Raw genomic sequence first — 24,031 nt, 5'->3', positions numbered from 1 at the left:
TTATAGATGCTAAATTTCATTCATCGATCTTTTATTCATGACGGCAGCACAACTAGCATTTCTGCACACAAAAAATTTACTCTGAGTAAAATTAAAATCGCTTGCGAAAAAACATGTTCCTGATATCAAACAAACCTTTGATAACACTTTTAAGTCACCCAAGAACAACTAACCTCCATTAATGACGATTTTACTGTGGAACAGAGAGTGGTTGCTCCAGAGAGCTTTCACTGTACTGCCATAATTAATTTGCATTTCGATGCATTTTTTTAAAGAAAAAAAATTATCATTTGAAACTTTATGATTAATTTCATGGAAGAGAATTCCTCCTGCAAAATAGCATAATGAAGTATTGAAAAACATTTCTTTTTCTAATATTGCAACAAAATAAATAAAATATATTCAAATGAGTGAAGTACAACACAAATTTTAAAAAACATGATAAAAAAGATATTTATTATCAAATATAACTTTTAAAGACCAATTAGAGTCTGTAAAGAAGTTTTTAAACTTAACACAGTTTCCTCTGGAAAATTTTCAGGAAATCTAGAAGAAGCTCTATCTGCTTTGGTTATAATATTTTGCAAGGAATATTTAGCTACAGATTTTTGTTGTTGTTTTAAAGAAGCTTCTTCCAAAAGCTCTACATAAGCTATACAAAGATCAGCAAATCTCAAAGCAGAATTTAGAGTTAAATTGAAAGCATTAATTTCTTCCTCCCATTCTGAATTTTGAATACAGGAGCGAATTGCTTTATGTTGAAATGTTACAGCTTTATCCAACACATCTTTACTGTTTTTAAAGTCTGTTCCACTACATTGCAAAATAGAATACAGCTCCCATAATTCAGCTTTATTTGTAACAATCGAAGTCAAACGACCAAAGAGTTGGAGTGATTTGTCCTTGAGTCTCGATGAAGGTGAGTCGTGTATATCTGGTAAATTCTTATCAATAGCATTTACCAAAATCTTTAAAACTTCTGCATCTATGTGCTTGTTTTTTAAGTCAAGCAGGCGGTGATAGGATCTAATAACATCTTCAAAAGCCCCAACATCAACACTAACAATTAAGAAATTCTCCCAAACTTTCCATTCTTCATAGTTGCATTTTAAAGCTTCTTGGAGACTCCTCCAGGCTCGTTCCTTTTGTTTCAATTTAATGTAGGCATTTGAGAGATTATTCCATGCTTCAAAATTATCATTATCAAGCAGAACTACCTGACGATAAGAACGAGCAGCAAGCTCATAGTCCCCGACTTCTGTTGCCACATAACCTAAAGTAAACCACACAGTAGGTTGCAAATGATTTACATCTGTTGAGAGAATGAAATGAGGAATGCACTTTTCATAATCTTTCCTTTTAAGGTAATAGTAACCCAAAGCACGCTGAGAGCGGGAGTTTTTCTGACCCGATAATTCCCAGGCTTTTTTATAATTCTCAGGATCATCTGTTACATCTCCAAGGTAACACCAAAGGACAGGACTTTCTTTCTTAGCAATCAATCTTTCCAGAACTTCTACAGCTTTAACAGTCATTCCAAGCTGTTTATAACAGACAACAGCATCTTCCCAGAGATGTAATCTTTCAAATATATCTAATGCACTCTTAACAGAGCCTATACTTATTAACAGTTCAGCTAATAGTTTCTCTAAATTATATTTAAATGGAAAAGATGTGCAATATAAACCTGTTTGTCTAACAGAAAAAGGTGGCTCGTCTTTTGTTGCAGTATTTATCAACTCCTCCAATTGAGTAAGAGAGCGTTCAAATTTTCTTGTAGCTGCTTTTTCAACCTGGCATCTAAGAGTTAAAGCTTTGAATTGTACAGACCAAAGTCTGGGTTGCGATAAAAGAAAATTGACATATGACATAATTTCTTCCTGTTTTAGATCAGTTGCAGCCATTTTTTTCTGCATCAAGCAGCAGTGAGCTAAAACTACAATTTGTTCTTCTGGTAATGTTTCATCTGTGTTATTATCTTCAATGTTAAAATATTCTATTTTATTTAACACAGTATCATCTTCAAGGGCCAAATCTTTAGGAAATTTATCACTATTAGCTAATTGATTCCCCACACTATCATTTTTTGTAGTTTTTACCATTAATTGCGCAACAGGTTTTGTTTGGAATCGCGTTCTCTTTCCAACGGCTCCACTCAATTCAATTTGCAAGTCCAACTTATTACCTGCTTCATTAATGCACATTTCAGCCGAGTTTACTTCATGGTAATGTAAATGTATGTGAGCACATTCAGTCAAAAACATAATCGAAGCTAATGATTCTGCTTTATCATTTAAATATTCCATTTCCCTCTGCTGTTTTATAAGTACTGATATCAAGAGGTGCAAATCTGGAATTGCTTCTTGAATAATTCTTTGCTGTACCATAAGACAACGAATTAGCCACCATTTATGAGTAAGACATTGGCTGAAAGTGTCTGCAGAAAGTAATAAAAGACTTAAATACAATAGTTTAGGGTGCGATATTTTAGTCATTATGGTTTCGCCGTTTCTGCTCAATACATCTAAAACACGATCATTTGTATAAACTTCCACCGGAAGCAAATCAGATAGGACTGCAAAAGAAGCTTCTTCTGGTATACTTGGTCCACAAAGATTAGCTCCAACGAATTCTTGCAAGGCAGCAACAGCAAGTAACAATAAGATCAATTGCTTAACGTAATTAAAGTCATTCATTGAGGAATGGATTACATTACTGTAATTAGATTTGATTTCTCCATTTTCAAAACTAAATTCAGGAGTTTTTTCAGCACAAAAAGTCACTAAAGGTTTCAAGAAATTAATGTTCATATTTAAAACATCCTTGTAGTTATGATTAATAATTTTTTTGATGAGTTCGCTTAATAACAGGCTATGTTCATCTTTACTGCTTAATAAGAGCTTTATTAAAGCCTCAGTAAAGTTATCCTCGGTAAGAATTCCGAGAGTCAAGTTTATTTCAAACTTTTTTAGTTCATCTTTTAATTGACTATTATTTAAATCCATAGTTATAATATTCTAACTAAGCATTTAACTCAGAATTTACACACGGCACGAGTTAACACAATGTTTATTTACAATTTCTAATTCTCCGTTGCCACTCATAAACTAATAAAAAATTACTAAAAATTCGGATGCCGAGTAAATAAGAATCTTTATAAAGCTTATCTTAAGTACAGTAAATACAGATGTCGGTAAAAGTTAAATTCGTCGTAAAACCTCCGGGTTACTACTTTTAAAATATTTTTATGCCTTAACTTAAGAAAGTGAGCTACCGAAGGGTAATCGAAATGGGTTGTAGGTGGCGTACAGCAGAACTATGGCAACACTTCACATGCTTTCCCCATTAGCGTGTGGAGAGTCATATAGGCAGGAAGTACGTTAGTTTCTATCCTGATTTTCATATGGATTAAAATCATTTAAGTTGAAAAACTATATGGAACTGAAAGCCACATTAAACATAGCTGTAAAGAAAAGTATCACGGAAATTTTAAAAAATATTTTTATTCAATAAAAAGGAAAAATATTGTTGTTGTTAATTTACGTCGCACTAGAGCTGCACAATGAGCTATTGGCGACGGTCTGGGAAACATCCCGGCGGATGATCCGAAGACATGCCATCACAATTTTGATCCTCTGCGGAGGGGATAGCACCTCCGCTTCGGTAGCCCAACGACATGCGCACGAAGTCGAGCACTTTACGGTAGCACAGTTTAACGAGGACCAATACCGCACTCCCTCGGTCCCTACGCAGACTGATCCAAGTGGTCACCCACCCGCACACTGACCGCAGCCAGTGATGCTTGACCTCGGTGATCTGCTGGGAACCGTGTCTTAACGATCAGTCCACTGCGGGACGGAAAAAATATTAAGAAAGGAGAAAATATCGTAGTAAGCAATACAGAAATACTAAATAAAATTATATTAGCAGAATTAATTCTGCTACCATCCAAAGTATATCTTATGTTTAGCTGATTTTTTTGAATATTTCAAATTTATTTAAGAAATAATACTATATCACAACTTTTATTAATTTTGATATTCTTTTCTTATCTTCATACAATGGGTTTTCTGATGAATTTTATATCATTACTAATTTTCAAGTCTTTTAATTTTAAAATGCACTCTTATTTAATATTATTTTTTTTAGGAATGAGCTTATTTTATCAAAATCTCAATTGAATTTGTTAGTTTGTAAAATATAGTTTATAAAATTTGTAACTTAAGCCATTTGCAATTTCACAATTATCATTCATAATTTATATCTGAAATTGTATAATAAAAAAAACATACTATATAATTGCAAAGTTAAATTTACATTTGAATTGAGTTGAAAATTTACCAATTTTTTTCCTTTAAAATATAACTGTGATTCATTTCCGAAAATATTAAAATAAAATTACATCTCGAATTTTTGATACATGTATTTCATTAAATATATATACAAGTTACACGTTGATGCCAATTCAAGTTTAGTTTTCAGGGTCAAATAAATAAAACTAATTCATCTCTGTTGTTAAAATAATTGAAACAAGTTTCCTTTCCTTTTTTTAAAAATCATGTTTTCATTATTACCAAATTTTTCTTCGTGTAAAAATTCTTTAGTATCATTTTGCTTTAACTTCTAAATTTAAAACATACTCTAACTTACTTTTAAGCAAGATTTGAATAAAAAGCAAAAATAAATAAGTAAATTAAAATTCATAACCTCAATAGTCTCTCTCTCTTTTCCGCTTAAAAATTAACTTGGTGTTTTACTTTGATTTTAAATTAAGCAACTATATTTTTCATAAATAATCTAATAAAAAAATTATAACATAAACACAGAAATTTAAAAACTAGTAATTATTTAATTTTAAGAAAAGAATTTCTCCTCGACAGAAATAATTTCCTAATCCTGATAATTTCATTTTATTTGAATAAAAAAATATGTTTATTGTAGTTATTACTTATTAACTATAATAATTTGACACTTAGTTAAAAAAAAATTTATTTTTATTTTAATGAGTCCTCAGAAACTTAAATTTGGTATTACACCTAGTACCTATCTATTAGATAAATTTCTCAGTCTAGTTTTTTAGTTTTAAATATATTTCCAGAATAGTATAATTTCTGTTAGAAGTTAATACTGTACTCTATTTATATAACAAACTTTGCAAAAAAAAAAACAAAAAAAAAATTGCATTTTGAAGTAAATATTAGGGGTTAACTTATAAAATAAAAGTAATAAGTAAAGTGTTAAAAAATTACCTGTATAAGTTTTTCTTGATTAAAGTAATCTGAAGAATCATAATTTATTATTGTGTTAAGGGGAAAAAAAAAACATAATAAATTTATATAAAATTTTTATTGATAAATAACAAAAGAAAATGAATACATTGAAAATAAATAAATCCAATGAAGATAATGTGTAGAGACTAATAAAGCATTACAAAAAATAGAATAAAAGAAGCTAAAATAAAGACATTTTTACAGATAACGATTAAAGGGAAAAAATTTCGCAAAGTAGACACAGGGTTCTTCTGTATTATAACTATGCCAAATTAAAAGTGAAACTAAAATTACAATCTTTTGGAGAGTACTCTAAATCCTTAAATTTAAATACTTAATATTATTTCACTTATCAATAAATACCTAAAAATTGGAATAATTCAAATATAAGCATAAATATAAACAAATAATAATTAAGAATTCACTATTTTAAATTTAATAATTCCTTTTTTTTTTTTTTTAAGATTCTTGCTTTCATGATAAAAGAACTTTACAAGCATTTTTTGAAAATTGTTCTCAACATAAAAATAATTATTCAATATGAATTAATTTCCCAAAAATTAAAAAAATTGATCACTAACAGGCATAAATAAAACAAATTAATTAAGAACTCATAAATTAATTTGTACAGGCAAGTAATAAATTTGATCATATTTTTTAAAAAATTAAATTCCTCTCATTTGAGATTACAAGATAAAGTATCTATATGACATGGATATACTAAAGTGGAAAGATATGTTTGACTATGTAAAAACTTTATAACCTTCATAAAGGTGAAAAATATTTCTCCAAAACAGAGCTGGCCTATTTTTAAGGCTCACCAGATGCGAACGAGGAAAACAAAACAGATTTGAAAGACTAAATTATAATAATGGTCACTAAAAAAATTTAAATAAAGTTTTTAGATTATAAATTTAAGTTGCGAGTTCATAAATTATAATAAAACAAACATTCTTTGAAAATAATTCACAATATATTCAAAATTGTCTTTGAAAACAATTCCAAGGGTCAATTTCCATCAAGCCATATCAGTGTTTATATAGCAGAAGTATCAGTGTTTATAGAGAAGAATAAGTGTTTATATAAGTATCTTTTTATACCATGTACACTATTTTTTTTGTATTTAGAAGTTACAGGATCAGGGGTGTGTCTAGGTTTGTTTTAGAGGTACCTATTTAGTGAAAATTTAGTCATAATTTGTGAAATCTAAAAATTATATTAAAATAACCCACTAAAATATGGTAAATTTAGAAAATATTTTTCGAAAATATGTTAAAAGTATTTAGTGAAACTATCACTTTTCTTAAAATTGAATTTGTGAAAGTACCGATGAACGGCAGTAAATTTGCCCTGGACAGACCCCTGAGAATATTCCCAAATTTTACAAAATTTATGTAAACAAATATTTCACAAAATTAATGTCAATCCTTTAGAGAAACTAGAGTGAGATCTTTCATTCTTCGTAGAGCTTAAATTAAAAATAAATGAAAATTAATCCTTTTTCTTCTTTAGGACAGGTTTGAATCATAAATTAGTTAAGGCATATTTCCAAATTTTTGCTCTATTTCACATATTAAATCACGATCTCTCGGAGAAACTCGAGGGAGATATTTAACTCTGCTCACTGCTTTATCTAAAAATAACTTGAAATTATAATAATTAATCCTTTCTCTTTTCTTCATACCAGGTCTGCCTCTCAAATTTGTTGCATAGATATCAAATAAATTCAGGCATTTCAACAAAAGTTTCAGCAGTGGTTCAAAAGACCAATTATATTTATCTAATCGCTCAATATAATACTTAATAGCTCTTTGTTGCAAATTAATAATTTTTTCTGTATTATACATGTTGTTTCGAAAATCTGCTCCAATACACAACAAAACAGAATACAACTCCCAAATAATGGGGTAATGGCATTTTTTAGAAATTATTCGTTTAAAAAGTTTGATTGCTTTTCTTTTCAGTGTTAAAGAAAAGGTATGGTGGATATCAGGTGTATCAGTTTTAATAGCGTTAACTATAATTTTTAAAACCTCTATGTCAGTAGAGGACAGATATTTCGAACAAGGTGTGTCACCAACAAATAAATAAAAACAAGCAAATTTTTCATCAAGATAACTATTAAAACCAGTTATCGCATCAGAAAATGCACGAATTTTAGCACTAATCAATAGATAGTTTTCCCAAAACTTTTTCCTCATTTTGCTCGTCGTTTTTATACTGAACGTTGTCGATTCTACGAAACATCTACATGCATTGACTTTATCATCAGCCTTAATATAAGCTTTACACAAATGTATCCAAGCTTCACAATTATCAACATCCATTTCTAGGATACCTTTAAAAGCGTCAATAGCTGTAGCAAAATCATTACAGGCCATAGCAGCGAGTCCCATACAGAATAATACCTTAGGCTGCAAACAGTTAAGTTTGAGTGATTCTTTGAAATGAGAAATACTAGTGTCATATATTTCATGCTTATAATAATAATAACCCATGTAACGTGCAGCTCGGGCATTAGAATGGCGAGACAAATCCCAAGCAACTTGATAAACCTCCACTTCATCTTTAAGATGACCTAAATAACACCAAAGTAAAGGACTAGGTTTAATGGCTATTTCCTCTTCAAGCACATTCACTCCTACTGAAACTATATCCAAATCCTTATAACAGTAAATAGAATCTTTCCATAAATTATGCACCTTATAGATTTCTAAGGCTTCCATTACAAGTCCTGTGCTTAACAATACATCAGCATGCATTTTATGCATGTTATATATCATTGGAAGAGAAGTACAATAGAACAGAACCAGTTTATGAGGAAATATTGTCACGTCATTCTTAATGTGGAAAATCAACTCATTCACTTGATTTATGGTATGTTCGCATCCTCCCCTTATACACCTCAAAATCAAAGCCTTCACTTGCAAAGACCAAATTTTAGGTTTTGACAACAAGGACTCGAGTATTAAAATATCATCATAAGACTTGACATCACTGTAACACCTTCTGCTCAGAATTAACTGGCAGTACAAAAGCAATACCACCTGTTCCTCTGGAGACAGTTCATCAGTTTCTTTTCTCTCATGATCAAGTAAAGCAATCCTGTTCCCCCCCATTTCTGGAACAAAACAATTAGGAAAAGCACAATTGTATACAATTAAGTCACTATCGTATCTTTTATCATTTCTTTTTACAATGATCCGCTTTTGGCTTATTTCATCTTCATCCTTTATAAACTGAATGCCTAGCCCAATAATGTTTTGTGCATTTATAATGTATCTTTCAGCTACATTTAGTTCATTGTAGTACATGAAGAACTGAGCACATTCACAATTAAACATGAAAGCAGCCAATGGTTCGCTTTTGTCATGCAGAAAACTAATCTCACACTGGGAATGAATCAAGGAATTGATGGATCTGTATAAACTTAATGACATATCGGGAAGAATCTTCTGATGAATCATCATACAACGTGATAACCACCATTTATGAGTAAGACATTTATCAAAATTGTTACCAAATAATAACATAAGACTCAAAAATAGCAATTTGGGATGAGAAATATGTGTTAAAATAACTTCTCCGTTTTGTCCAAGAGCACTAAGAACCGATTCATTAGAAAAATGCGAATCTGGTAAGAAACTAGCACAAATTTCATGGAGTGATGAATCTCGTAAAACTGGACCACAAATATTAGCTTTAACAAATTCTTGCAAAGCAGACACACCAACTAAAAGCAAGATTAATTGCTTTACATAAGGACAATCGTCACTGCTGGAGTGAAATAAATATTGGTAATTAGACTTCATTTGATTATACATATCATAAAATACTAACGTTAAATCTTTGCACATATCCTTGAAAGGTTTAAAAAATTCCGAATTAATTTGCAGTGCTTTTTTATACTCATGATTTGAGATATTCTTCATTAAAACATTCAAGTCTTTTAATAGCACATATTCATTAGAAAACTTATAGCGTTCTACATCAATATGAAAGTCATCGGCAGTAAAGTTGCCTGTTACACACTGAATTTCAAACTTTTTAAGTTTTTGTATCAACCTTGTTTCCTCAACAGTAATAGACATTTTTATTCACAAAATATTGAATAAGGTTGGATGTGTTTAATGTTTTCTTACAACGTAAGAGAAATAAGTTTTGAAAAATATGAACAATATTGTTCAATTTCAACAATTCAAAAGTAGATTACAAGCAGAGATCTACATTATGATTTCAAAATGTCAGAACCAACAGAAGACGCTTTCATTTACTTATTTTGTCCCAATTTTAGATTGCGCAAATAAATAACGCGGATTTACGGATATGATCAATTTGAAAATGTGGTGATATAAAATTATCATGGATTTATTTTTATTTTTTAACGAATTCTCTTTATATTTTTATAACATTATTAATTAAATATTATGATTATTATTTTCAAGCTGGCTCTTTTTGGTGACCATGGCAACCGATTGTTTTTGGACTTCTTCCAAATAAGCAAATCAACTTTTAAATTAGTTTTATTTATTTATTTTTATTTATTTATTTTTATTAGTTCAGGTTACACTTTTACAGACCACAATGCTCTTTCTGTTTAATTAAGTTTTAATATGCAAATCAAAGTACTTCACTGGCCCGTAGGTCTGTGTGTGATTTGTTTGTTTATTATGTCACGTGTTGTTTTATCATGTGAGACTCCGGACAGGCATGAAATTCAAGCGCGTCTTACCTGTTTATCACCTTAATTTGTATTCTGTTACTTAGATAAAAGGAGTACATTGTAAAATTTAACAATACATTTTTATTAATGGCAAATTCGGTATGTGTAATTAAACTTTTTCCTCATTATTTAAGCACTGTAGAAGATAAGTTTAGGAAACCATAATTAAACTCACTATAGTTTTGTAAATGTTTATGCACTTTTGAATTACTTCATTCTTTTTCTAACATAGGTTTTTCAACTTTATTTTACTATTAGAAAATTGAAGTGTTAGTATGTTTAAAAAGAATTCTAAAAGTTTATGTGGGTTAGCTAGTATTAATTTCATATCTTCGTTCTTACTTATTATTTTTGATGAAAATATTTTACATCATATTGTTAAATGTTTCAGATTATATAAAACCTACTGGATATCATACGGTCTTGTATCATAGAGTGCATGAAATTTAAGAATACATTTTAATAATGCTTTTTACTCTAAGTTTTTAAATGTTTGTATTTTATTGAGCGGAGTTGATAATGTGTAAGTCTATGGCCTTTAACTTTTATAAAAAATTTGAATTATACAGTTAGGTGCTTGCAATGTGTTTGTATGTATTGAACTTAACTTTATAATTTGGAAACATGCATGAAAAAAAAAATCCTATTTGGACAAATAATTACTGTCATATAATTACAAATAATTACAAACATCATATAATTACAATTACGGACAAATAATTACTGTTCATATGAAAACTCTCTTTAAATTAAAATATTTTCACTTTCAACTGTTGTTTAAAGAGTTATACTGTAAATATAATTGAGTTGGTTCATCAACTGTGCATTTACTTTTTAAGTCTGAAACATGGTTAAGTTGTATACTTGGATTGGTTATTACAGTTTATAAGAAAATACATTTATGCATTTAAAGTATATATGTATTTTAACATCTAAATGGTAAATTGGTTGCACTGTTGTATTAAAAATTACATAAATATTGATTTATTCAAGAAAACTTGTAATCTTTCAAAAATTCTTATTTTCCATGGTTAAAAAATTATCTAAATTTAAGTCCGAAAATTTTGTCTGTGTTAATAATTTTTACTTTATAGGTGTCATCACCCAACAAGCATGAGCATTTATATAAAATATTGGTTATTGGTGAATTGGGAACAGGAAAAACAAGTATCATTAAAAGATATGTTCACCAATTTTTTTCACAGAATTACAGAGCAACTGTATCCTTTTTATTAAGAGTTTTTTGCGAGAATTACAGTTGAATGTTAAAAAACTTTATTTTAAAAAAAGTCTGTCAAATTCTGTTCTGACAGGAATGACGAGATAAAAAAGAAATGAAAATTTGAAATCTGCTTCATTTTTCATTAAAGAAATTTGCAGTCAAATCTATTATGCAGCTATATGAAAGTGGCATGGTTTATTTTACTTCAATAGTATTTTATTGATAAACGTGGATTCTGATTGGTTTATAATTAACTAATAATGTAATGATTTGTTAATTTATGACATAACAAATTTTAAGATAGTTTAAAAAAATTTGAAAAATAAAAGTTACTTGAGATGCAATTTACAATTTTCCTACTAATATCAGAAAGATGCATTATTCCTATTTCTTAAGACCTTGTGTGTCAAATGACACTAGCAAAATCTGGATTCAATTGTCATTGTAAAATTTTTTTAAATGTTCCGATTCCGAATTCTTTGGATAGAGATGAAGACTATTTTTTGTGGGACTCTGCGTGTTAGAATAAAGTCGAATCCATTGTGGAGTAGGATCTATATGACTATGCTGCTAGTCTTAATGAATACAGCGCAAATGATGTTATGGAATTTTTAAATGTGTAGCTTTATTGTATGATTTAAAAGTTTTCATTGTATAATATTTCTTGAATTATTGTATAAATTAAATAATATAAAGTATTATTTAAAAAAGAATCTTTATTTGTAAGGAAAATATGAGGAGAGAAACTGCAAAATTTATTGCATATATAATTAAAAATAATTCTTGTAAAGAGTAATTTGTGGATGTAAATTGATACAGAATTATTCATATCTATCTCATTGTTTATAATGCCTCTGTATCTTACGATCAAGGAATGTCCAACACCATTACCAGTTTCAAACAAGAATTGACACCTTGTTTTTCATGAAATTCTGAGGATGTTGAAAAGTCTACTTATTCACCGGTATATTCAGTATTTATATCTTTGCTGTAGTATTTTCATTTTTAAGTATAAATAATACTTAAAAAAGAATATAATGTTTATATTAAGCTGTATTACTTATATTAGAATATAATACTTATATTTGTTATAATCTTTAAACTTAGCATGTTAGATAGGTGTTGATTTTGCCCTGAAAGTTTTGAACTGGGATACCAACACTCTTATTCGTTTACAACTTTGGGATATTGCAGGTAAGTAGTTACAGTAAGGCCTGAAATTTAGTGCAAAAATGTTTCCTGCTGCTGTTTAATCATTTCCCTTTTTTTTTTTGAAAATATTTTTGAACACATTGAAAAATAACCACACAGCTTAAGATTTTTGAGCACTTTTGAAAATGCATAAAAGGGAATTAATTAAAATTTAAAATCTATGAATTGATAAAGATTGAGGTCAGGTGCTGGCAATTTCGATGTTTCAATTGGTTTGTTTGGGAATACAGTTGAAGTCCTATTATCTGACACCATCGGAACTAGGGGTTTGTTGGAAAATCGAATCTGCAGTTAAGGGGATCTGTTTCTTGTTTCGTTTCAGGTATATAATCAGTCTTTTAGTGAAATTAAAAATAAGCAACTTCAGTTATAGAGTGTTTTATTATTCTATATTTAAGAATGTTTCAAAATCATGAAAAAAATTATCACCATATTTTTTTTTATATTAAATAGTTTTATATTTTGGAATATTTTTGATATCTCTCATAAAGTTTGTCGAATAACTGAAGTGACGTTTATTTGAGCGTCAGATTGTCAGGGTTCTACTGTAATTCACTTAAGATAGAAAAATCAACTATATTTTCCCAAGCAAATTGTCGTCAGTTTTTTTTTAATATCTGAATCTTTCATATTTTTATCAATAGTTTTATTTTTATGCAATAGTGTTTTGTGTATCAATCCTCTTGTTGAAAGTTTGAATAACTTACTGTAATCTATTAGCTTATACTACTCTAAAAAATTGTTTCATATAATTCTTCATATAATTTAGTTTTTTTTTTCCTTCTTTTTTTGAAATCTTAAGTCTGTAATTTTATTTCTTAGGACAGGAAAGATTTGGAAATATGACACGTGTTTATTATAAAGAAGCTGTTGGTGCCTTTATTGTGTTCGATGCTAATCGATCTGTCACCTTTGATGCTGTTATGAGGTGGAAAACTGATCTAGACTCAAAAGTCAGTCTACCTGATGGAAGTAAAATTCCCTGTGTTCTGTTAGCAAATAAAGTAAATATATTTTGTGATACTATATCAAAATTGACTAGTTTATTTTTAAAACTTGTTATCTCTACCTTCATAGATTTTGTTACGGGGCCTTACTGGGAATAATGCTATGAAGAAGTGAGATTGATATAATTTGTCGTTTATCCAATTTAGATGGATTACTTAAAGATGTTTTGAAACTCATCTAATTGAAAGTGCTGTGTTGTAACAATTATCATTACAGTGTCATGATCAGGCTTATACTTCTTTCTTGTAAATAATCATTCTATCTCACTACTTTCTTCTAATATTTTTTTTTTCATCATGACTGTATGAAATAGTCATGAAAAGTAATTGATTTTTGTTGAGGATTCCTAATTTTCAATTTATTATCAATACATATTTTGATTTTATCATGATGCTGAGAAAATAAGATAGATTTATTTATATTAATTATTCGCTTTATCTTTTTATAATTTGTTTTGAAATCTATTTTATTCAACTAAACAATGATAAATGTTATATGCCTTCTCTTTGATGTCTAATATTTTTTTTTTTTTTATCATAGTGAAATAAAAGTTATTCAGAATCTTTCAGTCATAGTATGCCCTTTTATATGAGTAGCTCAAATGCTAAATGTGTTAACTTCCATTTTTACACAAAAATTAAAATGCGATAAACTATATTACAACATTTGTTATGGGATTTTTTTTTATGTTTATGAAACTGAAAATATTGTATGTTCATATTAACACTAAACGCAAACTTGATATGGTTCTATATTTAGTTTAATGTATATATTTACTTCAAAATGTGCAGTTTGCAGGTTTTGCAACTTGATGACTAAGAGAAAATATGCTTCTTTCTTATCAAGAGTGCATAAAGTTGGATTTAAATTAGTTTTGTTACCAGTTTCTAAAAAAAAAGACATATGATTTATTAGTATAGTTCTTGTGCTGTTAGTGATAAATGTGTAAATGTGATTTCAGTTTGAATGGTTCAATTTTACTTCTACAAAAATTAATTTTTTCATCTTTTTCCAGTCACCTTAACTTTTAGCCATTTAACGAGTTTCAAGTCCGGCTCAAGCTTGACTAAGAATTCAATATTGATTTTATGGCTTACCTTATGCACTTATCAGCAAGTTGCCCTGGCAATTAAGCTATCAGAAATAAAGATGTGCTAATTTCAATGAGATTTCTAGACTTGAGCAAACTATAATATTAATATGAATGTCCATTTGTCTTTTAAATGGAACCTTTAGAGGTCTGTTAATCATTGTTATAATAAAGGGATAAATATGAAGATGTCTGATGAACATTGATATAATTGAAGAATAAATTTAATTTACTAATTAAACTAATCAATGACTAATGTGTAAGAAGAAGCGTTGTGTTATTCAACATTTCAATATGCTTCTAAATATTAATTTCTTTTAAAATATATATGTTCTTCATTCAGTTCTTTAAGTTATTAAAATATTTAATACACAGTTTAAGTTCTTCCCTCGCAGTACTTACTTTTTATGCCATTTATTTTACGTATCTCAGAGTATAAAAGGAATTTAATGAGCCTTAAGTACTTTAGTGAAATTTCCTTACATTTATCTTTACTTAAGACTTATTTGACTGCACCATTTGGTTTTTGTAATGTCGAATAAGTTAAGTGATATAGTTTAAATTGGTGCAGTTTAGCTCATTTCGGCTCTTGTGCTATCAAACTCTGCATTTATCCAACAAACTCTTTTCTATGTTCTTAACTGAGTTTATCAGAATATTAAAGCTTCTTGTAGTATGCGTACATAAACGTAAAACTTAGATATTTTAAGAATATTTCTTTTTTTTTTCCAGTTTACTTAGCTGTAAAATAAAATACCATATGTAAAACTAGAAATGTAACTTTAAATCAAGATGTTATAATTATATATATAAAAAAAATCACAATAAAATTCACACCAGTGTTTGAATATTGAAATCCATCTTGATATAATGCATGAAAAGAAAAGCATTAATTTCTCTAAAAATTTATTTGTACTGTAGTATGTGTAATTTTTAGTTTTTAAAATGACTAACTTTGCTTTTTTTTTATTAATAAATTAAAAGAGAGATTTCAAACTCCAAAAGGGTCTTAGACCTTTTTGGAAACCAAACGTCTATGTAAAATAACCATTAAAAGTAATAATTAATGTTTTAGAAGAAATTGGTCTTTTCAATTTAAGCAAGCAACTTCAGTAAGTTTGAAATTTTTACGAATTTTGTAAATCTTCTTCAATAAAATTATTTTCATTTGTCATTCCAGTGCGATCTACCTTTTGAAGGTACAGTTACAAATCCTAACTCTATGGATGAGTTTTGCCAAGAAAAGGGATTTTCCGGCTGGTTTTTGACATCTGCCAAGGACAATCTTAATGTTGATGAAGCTTCTCGCTTTTTAGTCAAAAAGGTATTAATTTTTTTATATATGTGTAAACCATAAGGTTACTGTAAATTCTGCAAAAAGCACCTAATGCAAGCCATTATCAAAAATCATAGTATACAAGCATTTTTTTAAAATATTCAATCTAATTATTAAATTTACAATATAAATGATATACTCAGAGCTAGGACTGGGCTATATTTTGATGCATTGCGAAATATCGATTTAATGCATAAATCAGCAGGCCAATATATGCATTCGTGACTTTCGTCTTAGACGAGGCATCAGAAATCTGATTTCAGCCATCGGTATAAGACAACGCTTGCGGTTTAACATGTGAGGATCCTTACCTACGATACTGCTGTCACTGCTCTGACCAAGGTGATTTTGATTTCGTCTAACAGTGAAGATGTTGATTGCGTCTAGCTACGAAGACGATGTTAGTTTCATGATGTTGAATGACAAAGAGCGAATTGAATCAGAACTCCCGGTTTCATGAGAGGATCAGTGTTAAAATAGAATGCTATGCATAGTTTCTTTATGCGTCATTTTGATCTTTGAGATTTTACTTTTCTAGAAGATTATTTTCAGCTGGACTTGCGTTATTTTGTGATTGCTGTGCACTTTATTTCGTCGGTATTTAACGTTTCTTGTAAATTATTTTCAGTGGGACTTTTACTAATTAGCAATCGTTTCGTTGTGCATTATTTCGTCACTTTTTTCCCTTTTTTGTCTGTCTGGATTCAACGATTCTTGTCAATTATTTTTAGTAGACCTACTGTTACTTGGCGATCATTCCGCAATCGCTGTTATCTTAAATTTTCGTTCGGAATTCATTCTATTAATGAAAAGAAAATGTGAATAAAATAATAGATTCTTCATTTTTTTTTTTAAATTATTGTTTTTCATTTTAAGTGATACAATTTAATATGGATATTTTGTATTTAGCTTTGTTATAAATAGTTTTTTTTTAAAATTTATTTGATGCAGGTAAGTATAATCATTTGATAGAATTTGATTATTTTTAAACCAATAAATCTTCAGTCGTTTTTAATTATAAAAACTGTGGCTATTAGTTAATAAAATATTATTTTTTAATTGAATAAAAAGTTAAGCAATGTTTTGACGTTTTTTAATAATTTAACAATAGTACTTAAAAGTTTTTTTTTTTAAATTTTTCTTAAATTTTTTTTTAATACTTGTTTGTTTCATAATTTGTTAGACAGTTCGTATCATTTTTAAACAAATAAATCCTTAGTCGACTTTATTTTCAAAAAGAAAATAATAAATAAATAAATAACTTAAAATTTATTTTTACATTAATAAGTATGGAATTTGACCATTAGATAATACAACTTTATTATTTTAAATAAATAAATAAATAAAAGAAGGTCTAACGATGCTTCAAAAGCAGTTTTTTCAACAAATTTAAAAAATGTTTTACTAAAGTGAACATTTCTTTAGTTTGTTTTTGACTTTCATTTTTTTCCTTTTAATTTTGAATGCATGTATGTAAATTATTTTGTTACAGTTTTATTATTTTTAAACCAATAAATCCTAACTCACTTTTAATTTAAAAATAAAACAAAATTAAGCTTGGGTTTGTTTTTACTTAGGACATTTTCTTTTGTAGTAGATTTATTCCTTTTATTTATTTGTTGATTAATTTAAAAGATTTCTGATATATAATTTTTGAACATATGCTGAATCTCGATATAAAATCTCTTACATCGCCCAGTCCTACTCAGAGCTATTTCTTTGAGCTTCTACTTCTTAAAGTTGTAGTCCTACAGGACGTTTAAGTAAAGTGAACCTTTTGAGATCCCGTTCAGCCTGTCAAATGATGAAACTTGATATATATTTAAAGAAGTTAAATATACTATGCGGAAAAAATTTTGCAATAAAAAGTAGCTGAAATTATGACCATCAGGTAGCACTTTTCAAAAACTCCTTATGCAAATTAGTCAAATCTATAAAGAAACTTGCATTTATTAAAACCAAAAAATTATTCTGCTTGCCTTTGCCATTGTTAATCATGCCTTTACAGAAGAAAAATTGAGTTTTACTGGTAAAACTGTTTTATCAAAATGGCAGAAATAAATTTGTTGCGCTACGTGAGTATCAGCTTTTAAAGTTATTGAAGAAAAGGCTCTTGTCAAACAATGGTTGGACGGAGATTACAAAATTTGAAACGATAAATAGATTGTTATTGGTAGATTTTAAAAAATATATTTTAAATGATGTTTTTATTTAGTTGTTATTTTGATTATAGTGCAGTATTGAACAATTGCACATTCATTCTTTTTATAAAATTATTTTATTTATTTCTTTATTGTGATTAGTGCATATATCTGTTCTTTTTTCTCTTGAAAAGTGCTTTCTATTTATAAACACGCTAGCCTTTTAAAACACATCTAAACTAAATTTGTTTCTGATCAAAATTATAAAGCAGAATTGACAAAACATTGCTAAGATTAAAAAGAAGAAAAAAATTTTATCACAGTGTATAGATTTATTCGAATTTTTTTATATTTTGTATTAGCAAATTTTGGTATACATAAATCAATCTAAATTTTTATAATTAGCAATATTTCCCCATAAATTCTGCTACCAGCCTAAGTTGTAATTGTTGAGTGCTTTCATAGCGGAAGATCAATATATATATATATATATATAATGTAAAAACTTTAAAGCTAATTTATACAAATTTACAAAAATGCGACTTAAAACCTTCATCCGTTTAACTCTTTATTTGTTATATAGTTGAACCTCAATTATCTGAAGTTATTGGGTTTGAACCTACTTCAGATTATTGAGGTTCATTATTTTATTTATTTCTATACATTGAGCAAGTTAATGTTGTTTTTAGATCCTTGAGAGTCAAGATTCTGTCATTGCGGATGAGATAGATACTGATCGAGCCATACTCACAGATTACCAAATTCCAATGGCTCAACCAGCTCGCAGAAAACTTTGTTGCTAGTACGTACAGAACCATTCCTCCATGGGAATTTTTAACCTGCATCGCACCCAGTGCCTCACTTTTTATACAAATTTTCGTTGCATTTTGTTAATTTTGGATTATATTTAACGTTTTTTTTTGTGATAAAAACTTTATTTTTGTATAGATTTACTAATGTAAGTAGTTTTTGTATAGTTAGCTCAATTTAAACTATATTTGTCTCTCTCTTTATGCCTACTTATTAATGCCTTTAGAATCAAAATTTTTCAATTATTTAGCTTTTGTAAGTTTTGAAACTGCAATATATTTCATACTTGTTGATCTACTGTTAATAAAAGTAAAATTAGTATTGTAAAATTTCATTTGCTTGAATATTACTGATCTATAACAAAACTACAGTGAACTCTCGCTTCTATGATATCCGATACAACTCCCACTATTACAATAATGTTTCATGGTCCTGATAAACTTGGATATGAATTAATGTTATCCTCCTCTCAATATTGTGATATTCTTTAAAGTAGTAAATCCCTAAAAAACGATATTTTTTTTCTTCTAATTTCAACTTTATTTTCTCCATTTATTATTGATTTTCAAATAATGTAAAAAATCTTATTTCTTTTCACCATGGTGAATGGCTTTTGTATTCAGATTTCCATACTCCACCCCAAGAGCTTCCATTCTTAGAATTGCCTCCCTTATCTCTTAAGAAGTTACAGATGGAACATTCCTATCTGATTTCATATTTAACCATAATTAACGCTCTACAAATTAAATTTTTATGTAATATATTTACAGTAGTATATATATAACATAAAAATCTTATTTTTCCCCTAATATATCGACTCTCGATATAACAGTAAATCCCTCTACAAAAATCTATTTATTTGATACCCAACAATATTGTTGTAGTGAGGTTTTACTGTATTTAAAGTTTTACAAATTTCCCTAGTATAATTTTTTTTTTTTTTTTTTTTTGCTATCCTATAAATATTCAATTTCACCAAATTTGTTTTATTCAATGTTTGATATAATGATTCCTGTTTAAAGTTGGGTCTGTATCAATGTATCTGGTATTTCGTCATTAGTATTTCAAAATACATAGTACTCAAAATGAATACACCTTTTAAGTAATGAATACAATTTGTCCCAATTCATTTCCAACATATAAAGAAGTAAAATTGCCTAAACAGATGAAGAATAACTTTGTAAAGTTATCTGGATGGTAACACTATATTAAAGTTTGATTTTGTAACCATATTCATTTAGAAGAAACAAATCCAAATATCAACTTCAGTAGCGATATACCACTTCTATGAGTTAGAAAAGTACCTACGCATTAATTGCATATCTGCCAAGACTCCTGTATTTTACGACTATCTCCTGTTTACCCCTGTATATTCTCAAATTTCTCTGTATTTGTTGAAGAAATTTTTAAAAAAAATTTGGTGATTAAATATCTACTGATGGCAAAAATGCTCCTCTTATTATAGATGGTGCTATTACCAGTATTGCGGTGTTATAGAGTGTTCGCCTTCCAATGAGTTTAAATCCCAGTGATGACTGGTCAATATGATTTCTGCACATGGCTTGCACTGACCAAAGTGCTGATGTAAAATATCCCCAATAGATGGATCATGGATTAGAGTCCCCTTGCCGTCAGGCTAACCATAGGATATCTTCATGGTTTTTCTCACCATGTAATGCAAGTTAGTTCCATCAAAAATCCTCCTCGAAGGCAAATTTCTCCCAATACTAGATCCAGGAGTCTTCTGCATTGGGTTCAAAATTATAAGGCTACAGTGTTGAACATTAGTAGTTGTAAACCTAAAATTGGGTTGGCTGTTCAACGACGGTTATAAATTAAAATAGTTAAAAATAAATGCTTATATTTCCAATTTTGAATTTCTCTTTTTAACTTACATGATTATGCATGATGTATCAAAACTTCATTCATAGCCTATATAATTTCGTTAGTATGTAATCTCCGTTATTTTATTTCTCCAATGTTGGCAGGTATGCAATTGAGGATGAGTCCCAAACCAGTAGTTACTTTTTTGAAATGATACTAGGAAATTGATATTTAAAGAGTGATACAGATTTAATTTCGTTTCTTCAAAGACTATCACAATTCAAAATAAGCTATATGGTTACATATCAATATTGTTTAAATATAATCTTTTATTTATCTGAGTAAATTATCCAGTTAAATGTAAAATGTTTTGTTCAGTATTTTGTTTATTTTTCAGCCATAATAAATTTATGGATTTACGATAGTTATATCCTTTCTAAGTCCCTGAATATATTATACTTCATTGAAAGTAAAGATAATGAAAACATGTAGATTTATTTTGTATTAAATTTAACTGAAATACCAAAAATGTTTAAATAAAACAAACTTTTACTTTATAATTTTTCATCCTCTCAATAAATTAAAATCTGATACCAAAAAATTTGATACTTGCCCATCTCTATTCTTGTTATCCAAACATAAATGGACATTATGTGAGCTTGCGATATGAGGGGTGTAGAGTAATATTAAATCATAATTAATATGACACTGATTTTGACAAAATTATATAGAGTAACCTCTAATGATGGTAAATTATGAAAATTAATCCATATTTCACCAACTTTTTAATTAAAGGTCATGCCCACAACCATCTAAAAAGATAATTTAGGAGATTGTGTATTTTCATCATCTAAAGAAATTGGACATTCTTAACCCACTGGCGAGCTTAAAGCTCTTATTTTTACTGCTTCGAAATCTTCATATTTTATACAACTTTAATTCAGGCTAATTCATTACACCCTTCAATCAGAAAACTGATATGCAGGGTAATTTGCTTCCTAATTATTATAATAACATAATAATTTGCATTGTAATAAATGGAGACATTAAATCTATTAAATAGCAAATGGGACTTTATGTTATTATAAAAGAAAGGTTTCAGTAATGTGGGATTGTATTTAAGAGCATATAAGCTACAGCAATTAAATAACTATCAGAAGTTTGGTATTTTTTCCCTGCTATTTGAAGTCATTGTAAAGATAGAAATTTAAATTATTAAAAAATTGCTGCAAATTTCTTTTTATCTAACTTATTCTTTTTCTGTAGAAATATTTACACTGTATGATCGCTCTTTATATCAAGACCTATGGGAGGTTTTATTTTAACTTTAGTCCTGAGAATATTTTTATGCACTTCAATGCATATTTCTACACAATTTTTTTGAATAAAAAAATTATAACCCCCATTTTTTTCCAGTTGCTATTTTATAGTTTTTAAAAATTAAACAAAAAAAAAATCCTATATCCCTAAAGAGAACACTTAGTTACACAACGGGGATAAATAAGTAAACATAAATGAGGCACTCAAAATAAATAGGGTAGTTATTAACCTATTTTGCTAATGGTACTAGGGAATTTTTGCATTTTCCAATTAATTTAATACTTCAGAAGGGAAATATACAGAGCAGGAGTATTCTTTCGTTTATCTCAAAATTCAAGTTAGAAAGTTTGCTAGGATTTTTTTGTTAGTTCATAACATCCAGAAAGATTGTTTTTTGACTTACTTTACAGTGTAAAAAATCAGAATATTAATTTAGCAAATTTGTAAAGAAAGCAATTTTTTTTAAAAAAAGGTAAAAATATCATTAATATTATCCTTTTAAATTTGTATCATTTGATATGTAGCTGTTAACTTGAACAGCTCAATTCCAATTTCCATATCTGATTTAACAATAACTAATCTACATAGAGACAGGAAGGAGCAAGAAAAATACAAATGTAGCTGATTAATCAATATGAAATCAAAGAAAATAAATTGTGAAATTACTATTTGATTCGAACAACATTATATATTGGTAACTGTTTTAAGGCATTTAATAATTTAAAACTTTTAACCAAATGATTTTAACAAAAAAAGTTTTTATTTCTTTCATTAAAACAAATTTACAATTTATACTTAAATAAATTGGCTTCATTTCAGATACAGTACCTTACCTACATCGTTATTTATACATCTTAAATAAATAATTATAAATCTTTATACACATATATTAAAGCATAAAAGTAGAATAATTTCATTGTTTTAAAATGTTTAATACAATAGTTTATAAATAATCACATATTTCTACAAAGCATTGCTGTGTTTTAGAAGTTCTATATTTGCAAATGTAAATACATAATTACAGAAAAATAAATTTTTTTAAGACATACCTATTTTTTATGCTATATATACACACCACAATAAAATGTAATAACAAAAATTTATTAAGGTGCCCTGCTACCTTAAAGAGACAAATTTTGATAAAAGTTTTGAAAATAAGGTTTTTTGCCAACAAAAATATTTGAAATTTTATCTTTCACTTGGTGTTGAAATTTTGAAACAACAATAATTAAATCTAAGTAATAGTTCGGAAAAAAAATATTATTTATACAAGTTTTCACATGGATTTTTCTGATGACTTAATTTTTCGCAATTTTTAGGTTGCGATTTATCTCACAGCTACAACTGTTTTTGTCACCGAATCTTTAAAGTTTTATAAGCACTTTTCTTATATCCTTTAGAAGATAGTTTAAAATCTTTGTCATATGTATGTAACATATTTTGTTTGAGCAGTGTAATTTTTTGATATGAAGTGTAATTTTTTGTATCAAACTATTGAAGTAATGCTAATAAAACAGCCTTTTAGTTTGTTTTCAAGAGTCAACAACAAGCATAATAATGAAAAAAAATTCTCAATAATTTCATTTTAAAATATTTTGGAGCATAAATAGTGAAGTTATAACTATGGTACTTTTTTACCATGCTTTTCTTAAAAATTTCAAATAAATAAATATTTAATCAAAATGGCTACAAAAATAAACTTTTTTTGCTATAACACATATAGGTAATTTTTTTTAAAAAACGTTGTTCAATGTGTTGGGATACCTTAAGTGATAGGAAAAATTTTTCAGTTTTAAAAAATATTCCATGTAAAATATATATCTGAGTTAAAAAACAGTATGTCAATTCTTTAATGTTTTAAATCCAGGTTATTAAAGGTTCCTAAACAATTTTGTTACTTTTTACAAAAGGAACAGAGCACATGGTCCTAAGCTTTTAAATAACACATTTAGCCAGTTGGAAAAGACATTTAGACATGTAAAATAATTACACAGCAGGTTTTGAAAATATTAATATCTGTGACTAACATTCTGCCTTTTATTTTTGACGCACAGTATTATTCCAATTTATAGAAG

At 28.0% G+C, this 24,031-nt stretch overlaps 3 protein-coding genes across 3 annotated transcripts; 1 reads left to right on the top strand and 2 right to left on the bottom strand.

Annotated features, from left to right (window-relative positions):
- Positions 1–427: 427 nt before the first annotated feature.
- Positions 428–3,105, bottom strand: LOC107455283 (tetratricopeptide repeat protein 27). Its single transcript, XM_016072787.5, has one exon. It carries the CDS (start codon positions 3,003–3,005, stop codon positions 474–476), a length of 2,532 nt encoding a protein of 843 aa, XP_015928273.3. The 5' UTR covers positions 3,006–3,105; the 3' UTR covers positions 428–473.
- A 3,700-nt stretch (positions 3,106–6,805) lies between these two features.
- LOC107455281 (tetratricopeptide repeat protein 27) lies at positions 6,806–9,361 on the bottom strand. The gene has a single exon (XM_016072785.4). It carries the CDS (start codon positions 9,359–9,361, stop codon positions 6,806–6,808), a length of 2,556 nt encoding a protein of 851 aa, XP_015928271.3.
- A 374-nt stretch (positions 9,362–9,735) lies between these two features.
- Rab32 (RAS oncogene family member Rab32) lies at positions 9,736–19,141 on the top strand. The gene is made up of 6 exons (XM_016072786.5): positions 9,736–10,092; positions 11,088–11,213; positions 12,331–12,409; positions 13,250–13,431; positions 15,706–15,849; positions 18,692–19,141. The coding sequence occupies exons 1-6, from the start codon at positions 10,081–10,083 to the stop codon at positions 18,803–18,805; spliced, it is 657 nt and encodes a 218-aa protein (XP_015928272.1). The 5' UTR covers positions 9,736–10,080; the 3' UTR covers positions 18,806–19,141.
- The last annotated feature ends 4,890 nt before the right edge of the window (positions 19,142–24,031 follow it).

This window comes from Parasteatoda tepidariorum, chromosome 2 (assembly GCF_982258835.1).
Source record: "Parasteatoda tepidariorum strain Cologne lab strain chromosome 2, Ptep-v5.0, whole genome shotgun sequence".
Classification (NCBI taxonomy): Eukaryota; Metazoa; Arthropoda; class Arachnida; order Araneae; family Theridiidae; genus Parasteatoda; species Parasteatoda tepidariorum.
This window is presented reverse-complemented; position numbering and strand designations above follow the sequence as displayed.

Bases quoted from the DNA above. Each gene is read 5' to 3' on its own strand.
- LOC107455283 (XM_016072787.5), bottom strand. From the start codon at position 3,005: ATGGATTTAAATAATAGTCAATTAAAAGATGAACTAAAAAAGTTTGAA.
- LOC107455281 (XM_016072785.4), bottom strand. From the start codon at position 9,361: ATGTCTATTACTGTTGAGGAAACAAGGTTGATACAAAAACTTAAAAAG.
- Rab32 (XM_016072786.5), top strand. The intron at 11,214-12,330 runs GTATCCTTTTTA...TTAGCATGTTAG, and splicing joins CACAGAATTACAGAGCAACT to ATAGGTGTTGATTTTGCCCT. The intron at 15,850-18,691 runs GTATTAATTTTT...TGTTGTTTTTAG, and splicing joins CTCGCTTTTTAGTCAAAAAG to ATCCTTGAGAGTCAAGATTC.